This window comes from Chaetura pelagica, unplaced genomic scaffold (assembly GCF_000747805.2).
Source record: "Chaetura pelagica isolate M959 unplaced genomic scaffold, ChaPel_1.0 scaffold53, whole genome shotgun sequence".
Classification (NCBI taxonomy): Eukaryota; Metazoa; Chordata; class Aves; order Apodiformes; family Apodidae; genus Chaetura; species Chaetura pelagica.
The window spans coordinates 3,928,599-3,940,129 of record NW_009952880.1 but is presented as its reverse complement, the minus strand read 5'-3'; the positions used below and the strand labels follow the sequence as shown (position 1 = coordinate 3,940,129).

General features: G+C 39.2%; 1 protein-coding gene across 1 annotated transcript in view; it reads right to left on the bottom strand.

The window, feature by feature from the left end:
• Positions 1-3,668, bottom strand: part of NOV (nephroblastoma overexpressed) — a 9,479-nt gene extending 5,811 nt beyond the window's left edge. Inside the window, exon 1 of the mRNA XM_009995370.1 lies at positions 3,638-3,668. Coding sequence (XP_009993672.1) covers positions 3,638-3,668 — 31 coding nt within the window. The remainder of the gene's footprint in view (positions 1-3,637) is intronic.
• Positions 3,669-11,531: the final 7,863 nt, after the last annotated feature.

Below are 11,531 nucleotides of genomic sequence, written 5' to 3'. Positions count from 1 at the left end.
CCCCCAGCCGCGCTGTTGTCCCGCAGGCATCGCCCAGCCCAGCCGTCCTGCCGGGTACGGGCCGCAGGGCAGCACGGACCCCTCTCTGCTGTCGAGGGGCTCTGCCTCGTGGGGCATGGTACCGTGTGTGGTACCACAGGGGTGTGTCCACTGTAGGAAATCACGGTACAGCAAGCTCCTTGAGGTTCTGTGCACCATGAAGCTCCTGCCATCAGTTGAAAAGGTAACAAGGTTCCCCAGTGCTCCCATGGCATGTTCAACCGTGGGAGATGCAGAGCTGACATGTCAGGCCTCAGGAGAACTTTGGAGAGTTACCCCAGTGCTCTGTGCTGTGCAGTTGTTTTAGTGTGTGCAGGAGGACAGATTTAGGCCAAGCATAAGAGAAACTAAATCTGTTACCAGGCTTTACTTGTCAGGAATTGCCTTCTGCCCAAGGCAGGCCTTCTTGGGTCTTGCTAAGATACAGATATTCTCTATTCCCAGTTGTCTGGAACAGATATGCACTGAATTCTGTTGTGGCTTGTTAAAGAGAAAAATATTTGAAAAGTAAACAAAAGTTGTAGACAGACTAGTGAAAACAAGACGCCTTTTAAGCTTAAAACATGACACAAGTGGTACTCATGAATTTACAAGGCTGCTGTAGCTCTGTGCCAGAGCAGTACTCAGCACAAAACCAGAAATCACCAGATACAAATTTTGTTTTGGACAAAAGTCACCATTCCTTTCTTGATGCTGTGTGTCAACAGCAGGGTTTCTGGAGAAGCTTGTCATTCAAGGGAAGACAGATTGGTGGAGAAACACATCATCTCTGGTCACATATTGGCCCTTCATTTTCTCATTCACAAACAGAAGGACCAGCCAAGGGGAACATTAGGTTGTTCAAACCTTATTAGCAGTTTGGCCATGGGTTTGAGGTTATTTCAGTCATCCACTGCCTTACATGCTATTTCACCTTATCTCCTTATTCTGTTTGGGTTGTTGTTTTTTGGGGGTTTTTTTTCCTTCTGATTTAGGCAGTCAGTACAAAGCCACTTTTTACAGTACCTTGCTTGTGAACAGAATGAGCAATGCTCTTGGCCAAGCATTAAGATTTGCTGATCCTCTGGTTTTCCCAGAAGTAGGACTGTAAGCCAGAGGGGCACGTACAAGATCTGGTTTTGCTTGTCCTTCTGTATGTGAATTTGATGAGGTTTTCAGTGCCAATAATCATTCACAACCACTGAAAATTACCTTCACAGAATCACAGAATCCTAGGGGTTGGAAGGGACCTCAAAAGATCACCTAGTTCAACCCCAATGCCAGAGCAGGATCACCCAGAGCACATCACACAGGAACATGTCCAGGAGGGTTTTGAATGTCTCAAGTGAAGGAGACTCCACAGCCTCTCTGGGCAGCCTGTTCCAGTGCCACTCTTAAATATTTTCTGGTCTCTAAGAAATGTTTCACAACATAAAACTGCAGAGAGAAAGAAAAAAAATGAAAATAATATTTTCCAGCATACTTAATTTGGAAAAAAAAAACCTAAACCAAACAGTTTTACATGCATGTCATAAATTTATTAAGTCCCTGTTTGTTTCTAAAATGCTAGTTATGAAAATCAGGAGATGCTGCAGTTTAGTACAATAGAGTCAAATACCTTTCCCCAGACATTTCAGTCCCTCCAAGGCATGCACAGTTTGGAATTAATTTGAACTACCAGTTCTAGGATGCTGCTTCATTTTTCTAACAGTGAATCTTTTTGTCTGTACTTGTTCTACAGATTTTTTAAGGGTGACTTACTTTTCTTATCATATGAAAGTACCATTTGTTACTCCTCACAGAGCAAAATAATGATCAACTGGAGGGGTTTCTTTCTGGCTCAGATGGCAATGAATGGCATTTATTCATGATGTAAAATTAGTAGGTACAAATAAATATTTTAGTTTCTTTGGGTTTGCTTTTTTTAAAGAACTGTATTCAAGTGTGTTAATATTTGGGTCATCACTTTGGCTCTAGTTGTCGCAAAGAGTAATCCCTCCTAATATGTGAAGAAATTAACCTCTGCTCCTTACTTTGCAGAAAGACACAGTTGGAGGACAGTGTTGAGAGGTGTGAGTTCAGGAAGAAAGTCCAGCAGCAGAGTCCCAAGATTAAGAGTATACTTAAGAGTTTTCCTGCACCAGGCTCGTTGGCAAGGAAAGTGTTGCATGGTACCCAGGAAGAGGAAAACAGGTCAATAATCTGTACTTTCTGGCCATTGGTAACATAACCTGTACAGGCATATAAAAGCTGTGGAGAATAAACACTGAAGTGTTCTCTAATCTTAGCTTTAAAGTTCAGCTTCTCAGTGCTGTGACTGCTTAAGGAAGCCAGGTGATGTGTCTCATGCACGACTCTTCAGCATTGTGAAGACACAAAGTACTTTTCAGATCTCTTTTCTTTTTAGAAGGGATGCAGCTTTGTACTTCCTTCAAAGAGTGTGCACCGACAGTCAGCAGCAGCTGGTACGAGTTCCTACATGGGCCAGTGTCAGCTTTTGCAGTCAAAGATTTCTCACTCTGGATTTTCATAAGTCTGCCTTGGGATAAGTCTCTGTCATCATTGTCTGGACATGATGTTCAGTCCGATCTTACCTCCACAGAGATAATAATCTTAAATGTGTCAATTTTACCCATCCATTGCCCTGCACTGTCTCATAAATTTATGCCCTCCCTGGTACTCTACCTCACAGATCATAATACTTTTCTTGAAAATACTGTAATTTTTGTTTTTAGTTAGCCCTTCTCAGCTTGGATGCCACCTGTAAATTCCTAACATCTTTTGGGGCTGTTAATGCTACACAACTTAAATATAGAACAAACAAAAATTATACAAACACACCAGTAAATTCATGACATCAGTGATATTACCAGCTTTCCATACACATTGATATATCAATAACAAGCCATGAGACTTGATAACAAGCTGCATTGGTTCCTCCTTCAGCATATGGTAGTAGCATGAGAGGTTCTTCAGCAGGGCCAGGGAGGTGATTCTCCCCCTTTACTCAGCTCTTGTGACACTCCACCTGGAGTCCTGTGTCCAGTTTTGAAGCCCCCAATGTAAGAAGAACATGGAGCTCATGTAAAAAGTCCAGAGAAGGGCCAGGAAGACGATCCGAGGGCTGGAGCACTTCTGCTACAAGGACAGTCTGAGAGCATTTGGGCTGTTTAGCTGTTTAGTGCTGCCCATGTGAGGTGTTAGAGATGCTGGAAGAAGATTTGGGAGGTTTGAATCATGTTGCTCACTTGGATGACTGGGTACCTAAGCTAATATTTAAGGCAATCTAGTGATTGTTCTCATCTAGCCTGAGCCATTGCAATCAATCCTTTGAGGTGTGTACCCCAGCCATTGTAGCTGAGAAGAGATCTGTCCAACGTTCAGGTGGACTCTCCAATATTTGTCTCTGCATATATAACTAGTCTATTAGTACTGTGGAGTTTTGAAACTTCTGTTGAGTTTAGGAGCTTTTAGCCTTCTGCCTCCTGGACTTCCTTACATGCTACAGGAAGACCTAATCTGGACACAAACATTTAACTGGGCTTTTTTGTTCATCCTCAACATTTAGGGCTCTAATATTGATGAATGCTGTGATTAATCTTGAAAATGGTACTTGAACTACAAATATGAGACTCAGATGCTGGCAACATTACTTCTGATGTTAGTGTTAATGAACTGTTTTAGTTGTCATTGAACTATTGAGAAAAGATGAGAAGATTGTTTCCTAGGAGGTTCTATGCAAATTCAGGAATGGTCCCAGCAGCTTTGGGTCAAGACTCAGTGTTTCCTCTTCACAGCAAGATGCTTTTTCCTGTATGTGTTCACAGCAGAAGTTTTACATTTTGATAATTCCATCCTTTTCAGCAGGATCAAGTGGATAACTTCACTACCCAGAAGATACACTAAGTACTCCATGAGAAAGATTCTGAGAAGGAAAATAGTCCTAAACCAAAGAAGACTAGTTTGTTTGGAAATTACCAAAGGAACAGCAATAGTCTGCCACAGGTAAAATGACCTGTTTCTGAAAAGATCTGTTCATGCTGAGACAGTATAGGGATGATGAAGATCTTGCTGGCTCTTGGAGATCAGTAGGGTCTTGCCAAGAAAACCAGACCTGTGGATTTTCCCCACTAGTGCATGCACTGAACCCATGATTTCTCTCTTCAAAAGACATTCTGCTTCAGCTTAAAGAAGGGTATTCCAGAAAATCAGCTGTTTTTTTTCCCAATGTTTAACACTGTTAAATGTGAAATTATTTAAAGTAGGATTTAAGATGCAATTATTTTTATTGGCACTATGATCAGAATCAATCCCTCACTTTTAATCATGGCTGTGTTTTATAGCTGAGATTAAAAATTAATTATTCTTTTGCCTCTAGAAGAATTACACCGCCTTTTATATTCTACAGTATTTCCTAGGGTGTTTTACAATTCCATTGAGCCTGTGCAATGATACTGTTGGTTTTGCAGCACTTGTTGTGCAAATGGCAGTGATCTGGATATTTTGTTTTTAAATATACCTTCTGTGTCACCAAAAAAAGAACAGTTTTGGCGAAATAGAAATTTGGGAAAAACGTGTTGGAACCAATATCTTAGAGGGTTTTTTCCTAAAAAATATTTTTACACAGAATTGAAAAAAACTTTGGAATTAAATAACATTTCATTTGAATTTGAAACATCATTTAGAAAATGTAAAAAATTAATTATGTGGGGATAGGGAGTTGCATCATGACTTTTGATTCAGGTCATTTTATGTGCTCAAAAGAATTTCACAAAATGTTCTGGTTTATTCCAATCTGCATGTTCCACCAAAAAAATTTAATAAGTTTCTTCCCTCCAGACCAATCTCAGCTATAGAGCCTGCTGGGAATACTTTTAGCTGAAGTCACCAGGTGAAGCTGCTACATAGGGCTTTGTTATTGTGTAGAACATGAGAAGAATTTTAGGTTTTAAGGAAAGCTTCTGTTACTGTTTGCTCATTTATATTTAATGCTGGTATATAAAAAGCTATGGGGAGCAGCAAGAACATTTGCTCAGGAGAGCGCAGGTGGAAGTGTTTACTGTGGTTTCATGTGGGCTAAGATTTTTAGAAAAGAGAGCCAAGAAGCACAAAACTGGTGTCCAGGCTGTTACAAACAGTCCAAACAGCAGGGGAGGAACAGCTCATGCCCACACTGCGTGGGGCTGTCATTCTTTTGAGCAGATATGCTTGGTACAAAATAACTGGCTTTCAATTTTTCACCCCTTGGGATGCTCTGTACTCTTATGGCCTTAAAACACAACTATGATTTTGGGGAGGGTGAGATGACTGAAGAAAGTGCGTGAACTAATAGAAAGTCTGTGCTGCAGCCCACCAAAAAGGTGTCTTTGTACAAGGAATCTGGATGGGGGGCATGTTACATGCCATGGGATTTGGTAAGCATGCCTGCTTGTTCAGGGTGGCAGTAGGTGTGTCTATTCAGTAACATACCTTCTGTAGTGCTGATTTCTACTATGTTGGGAAGCAAAGGGATGAGACTTGTGCCAGAAAAGGGTCATTAATATTTGCTCTCAAAATGAATGAGATCATCTTCATTCATTATTTAGTTTTATTTTGAAGTTTAGTATCATTAAATGTGTAATTGTGCTCTGTATCTGAAATTACCAAACTGATATTACTGAGATTCTAAGCTGCCTCCATTTTACTGCATCAGATGATAATGAATAAACAGAACTGGGGAATTTTTCCTTTCTTTATTCACTGAGTGAAACATATTTTCGTGCAGAAAAGCTGTTAAGATCCTTGAGGAACGTATTGCCCGATTTCTATTTCAGGAGCTTCCATAAGAGGTAATGAACTGGTCATGTGGAACATTGTGGGGTTTTTTGGCTCTCCCATGCATGAAACAGCTATTCCATGGTTGCTTCTCAGATGGCTTTTGAGAATAAGAATACCTACATGGGTAATGGCTGGAAGAAGCACCTGGTGATTTGAAGAACCTAATGGTGATAAAATGGGTGTTCTGCAATCAGAAAGTTAGTTCAGCAGAGTGGGCTTTCCCCATCTTTTTTTCCTCTCCGAAGAATAGCTGTTCTTCAGGGAATGTCTGAGCAAAAGGGGTATGGCTAATGAGCTCCTAATTCAGCTAATTGACAGTTCCTTAAATTTCCAACTAAGCGTTGTTAACAACTGGCATGATTTAAGGATGTTCTTTGTGCCTTTTTCCCGTATCCTCATTGGACTCTGCCAAGTGCTGAATAATCTGACCATAAGTAATGAAAAGATATTTTATAGTTTGCATTTATTTTTTCAATGTTTTCATCATATTCTTTTGTGGCCATAACTGAAAAGGAAAAGCTTGGGAGAATAAACAGAAACTAACAATGTATCCTGGAAATGTATAGCTCTGGAGTTTGTGAATTGGGAGAACTCTGAATTAGAAACTGAACTACTGAATTTGAGTTAAGGAAAATGCATGAAGTACAATTCAATTGGACCCTCTTGACATCAGCACTTTTTGCAGTCTCTGTTTTTGCTTTGTGCTACAGGTATAGAGACAGTCTCAGAAGTAATTCTTACCAATTAAGGTTTATAAGGTTAAAACTGGCTTTTGCTCATAGACCATATGACTAGGCAGTGAAGGCAGGTAAGTATGAGAATAATACACATGAATAGCCCATAACAAGCTGTCTGACCTGTGATGTAGCAGCTGCACTCTGAAGTGTCTTAAGAGTGAGTGCATGGCAGCCATCAGAGTGAGAAGGGAAGGGACATAGAATCATAGAATGCCAGGTTGGAAGGGACCTCAAGGATCATCTGGCCCAACCTTTCTAGGTACTACTACAGTTTATATGAGGTGGCTCAGCACCCTGTCAAGCTGAGACTTAAAACTGTCCAATGTGGGGGAATCTACCAGTTCCTCTGGGAGACTATTCCAATGTTTGATTGTCCTCATGGTGAAAAATTTACCTCTTGTGCCCAAACGGAATCTCCCCAGGAGGTTGTGCCCATTACCCCTTTTCTTTTCCATGTGACTCCTTGTAAATAGGGAGACTCCATCTTCTCTGTAGTCACCCTTTAAATACTGGAACATGGTAATGAAGTGTCCCTGAAGCCTTCTCTTCTCAAGGCTGAACAAACTCAGTCTTCTCAGGCTCTCCTCATATGGTAGGTCCTCCAGTCTTCTGATCATCCTTGTGGCCCTAGACATAAAGACGGTTGTGTCAGGGACATACCTGGTACCAGATATTCCTTTCTTCTAGCTGCAATTATTTTTAAGATGGTACATTTCAGTTGAGATATGAGCACTGTTTACCAAATACATCTGCATGTTTTTCATCATCTATTCTAAGTTCACACACTTTGGGCTGGCAAGCTGGATGCCCTTCCAGGGAACTATTCCCAGCCATAGTTTCTGGACCAATTGTCTGATCTTCCCCAAATCTCCATGCTGATTCCTGAAGTTAAGGCTTAAAAATACTCATAAGAAAATACTGAAATTCTGGTCTTGTGATAGCCAAGCCTTTACTGCTGGCACTCCATAGAGGTTTTTTCTCCTTTAGACAGCCATATGATATCAGCATAGCATACCATCTCACTGCACAGGCTGAGTCTTGCCAAAGGAAACACAATGAATTTAGCTTCACCCACCCAGAGGAGCCACAGAGTCCGAGCACTTTATCAGCCATCCACCAAGGAAATTGAAGACACGAGAGATGGAAGGAATGATAGGTCATCTAATCTCTTTTTCTGTTTTTGCTGGTCTGGTTGCCAGGGAGATACTGTATTAAAAGGAGTGGTCCTCATATTCCCTTCACTTATAACCTGCCTCATTGTAAAAACAGTATTTAAAAATAAAGTTTAAAAATACTTGTCGACTGAAAATGTTATTGTGTCATTTAGCCAAGCTCAAATAATTTAATACTTTCAATATTCTTTGTAAATGATCTGCTTTTTTCTGTGTTTCTCTAAATTCTATCCAGGTTTTCCTACTGAAATCCATAGAGCAGAAAAAAGTCTATTCAGACTAACAAACCATATTTTTCTAAATAGAAGTCAGGGGCTTGTTTATAGAGAGTGCTTTAACACAGTGCATTCCCTTTCCCCACTTTCCTTTCTTTGATCTCTCTAAAGGCTTCCAGGACAGACTCCTTCTGTTTTCCCTTTTGTGGAAATGGAAGCTCAATATGAATTCAACTAACTTTTTTTTTTCCCCCCACGTATTTTTCCTTAGAACATATGTGCTTGCTGATACATGTTTTTAAATTCAAAATTAACTCAGTGCAAAGGTTCACTGAGAATAGCACGACATTCATTTGCTCTGTAAACATTCCCAAATTTAAGGAATGGACAAAAGATCCAGAAGTCTATGAGTAAAAGTTGGGATTACTTTTTAGTCTTCTCTTCAAGCCATCTGATCTGGCACATAAGGCTGGGTCTTGTGAGAATTTAGCCTTGAAAGAAACTGGTATCCTAACAGACTAAGTGCTAGACACACAAAACCATCTGTTTTGGAACACCACAACCTCAGCATTTTTTGCAGAGACACATGGATTAAGTTATAACAATTCTGAAATTGAGCATCATTCTATTTGCTTTCTGAGTTTGTTAACAGATTGATATAAATAAAAGCAAATATTAAGCAAATATGAAAGTTTTCTAGATTGTTACTGCATATAGAGGCAAATGTGATGTGATGGAAGTGTTACCAGCCATTATCTACTGCACGTCCACACAGCTGAAGAAGTAGATTGGAATGCATTTCTGATACTGTAGAAAATGATGTGCATTGATTTTTATTACTGGTGTGTTGCCTCCCATTTCGTGATTTTTGAACATTTGTGGGAAATATTGACAAGAAAACAGAGAAAGCTGGAGCACCCAGTGTAAGTATTCATATACATTTGAATTCATGGACATTTGCACTAAAAACGTATATTTCTGCCATATTTAACAGGTCTTATGGGTATTCATGTAATGTACAAAGCAGCTACAGCTTTCATGGTGATGTGTAAATGATGCTTAGAGAACTGCAGGAGTTCCTTTGTGAGTTTCAGTGAGTGGCTGTTCAGTGTCCAAAATACAATTAAATCTAGATTGCAAGAAAAAAAAAATAATTAAAAAGGGAGGAAATGTCCAAATAAACATTAGCAAAAAAGTAATTTGAAGACTTTGTACATCTGTAATAGGTGAGATTGGGTTGAAGATCTCAGATCCATGGTAAGTACTATACTGGCCATCTTGTGTCAGTTTTATTGGAAGAAACTAGGGACCTTAAAATGTGCCTGGTGTCACAAGATCCAAGAATGGAAAATTATACCTGATACATCAAATCAGATAGTCACTGAGTGCTTTCTGTACCATCCCACTGCCTGAATGGAATAGTCATTCAGAACTCAATCAGTTGATGTAGTCATTACTACAGTGCTCTGAATGTAGATTTCTTTACTCTTGGAAAACTGTGGACCTTCAGATTGACTAATGGATGATATTGTTTGTCCTTAGTAGCTATTAACTTGGGTGAATGATGGCTCTTCAACAAACCTACATCTAGGTGAGAGGCAAAATATTACCACAGCTGCAAAGATGAAAAATGAGAGGTGCTGACGGAGGGGAGTTGTAACTGGGTGCAGCAGAGAGAGGAGCACACACACAACTGGTACTCAGGCTTCAAACTGGGAAGTTGTTACATGGAGCAAACGTGGCTGCATCGTTGCTATAGTGGAGCACCAGCAGGCTGGGAACACAGCTGACCAGGCATCAGGAAACCTCTGCCTAGTGAGGAAGACTGAAACATTTGGTCAACAAATAACCATTCCCTTGTGTTTTTAATGAAAGGAAAAGCACTTTCTTCCAGGCTGCTTGCCATCTGTGGACAACTGGATTTTTCTGTGTGGCAGTTGACAAAAGAAAAAAAGGAGGAGAGAGGAAGGGAGAACAGTAAAGCAAAGCAGTTTCCTTCTGTTTCATTGCTCTGCTCTTTAATCTCTGCAGCAGCTCATGTAGCTGTTAACAAGACTGGGAAAGGCCATTGGTGCATCCTGCCTACTGACACACATTTGTCCTTCAGTACCAATGCCAGGCAATTACAAATGGCTGTAAAGTTCTTGTAGTTCATAAAAATTTCCAGAAATCTTTGCTTCAGAATAGCTTTTCCGTCTAAATGCTGCACAGACAGCAGGCTGGGTATGTGAAATACATGGCTACAGAAGGAGGTCTTGAAGTCTCTAGGCCACAAATTTGCTACCCTTGCCAAGAAGGGAGGAAAAATTTTATAAACTGGAAACAGAAATAAAATGAGGTCAGGGACAAACCAGAAAAAAATTAAAAGAGAAGCTGTAGAAATACACACAGAAAAAGAGACATCTATTATATTGATAATGCAATTTTTAAATCAGTTGTAATGGCATTCAAACCTTATCTCCAAAAACAGTCGTGACAAAATGGGAGGCTAATACTGGGATCTTAGCAAGTGCAGTAAAGCAAATTTTAAAACTTGTTGCTTGGCAGAAGTAGTTCACTGATATGGTACCTATGATAATTATTAATTAATAACTGTATTCTATTCTATGTAAAAATATATTATTGTAGATTCCAAGAATACTATGTGGTGGGCATGATACAGGTGCAGAAAAATACACAATCCTTGATCCTGACAGCCTTGCATAAAATTAAGAACCTTATTTAGTTATAAGGATATTACTGGAAACTGAAAGCAGCAGTATCTATGATAATGTTAAATATTTTCTGCAAGACATTCTTAAACTGATGGATTCATCACTCCAGGTATTATAGTGTAAGATAAAAATAATGTATGTACTCCACCATCCTAATATTGTTCATCCAAACAGTGTCTCAACAATATCATCTTGTTTTGAACAAGTGTGAGTTCTCTGTTGTGTGGATGATCTGTTTTCTTTTCCTCTTTTGGACAAAAATATATGCCCACTTCCCTGTATAACATCATTTCTTGCTGTTATACTCTGATGCAATTGTTGTGACTTAAAATATTTTCATTTGAGTAATTTGATTACATCTCCTATAAGCATAATTCAGGACATTTAATACACATGTAAGAGTGACAGTTTTTATTGTAAAGTCTTCATTAAATATTTAAAATATTTCTCATGAACAGAAATAAACTGACAGTTTTTAAAAAAGATTCTACTTTTTCTCAAAAACATGTTTGTCAAAAATGGTCAAACTAGGCTCTACAAGCTTTACTGAAGAGATAACACTAGTTCCAGTTGGAACTGGAACTTACCTGTGGAAAGATAGTGCCAGGTTGCACAAGAATTAGCAGCCTAGATTATGTAAATTTAGCATAAAAATTAACGAGCCAATTAATCACTAAAATAACTTCTTTAGTAAACAAGGATTCTACTGGCAATTAAACAGATTACTTGTGAAAAGGTTTAATAGAGCAGCAATTTGGAAGAAAAATGTGTAGTCATTTTAGTCATTAACACATTTATGAACATGTTAAATGTGAATGGAGAAATGTCTTATTGTGAGTGTTCATCTGTGTGTTTTCA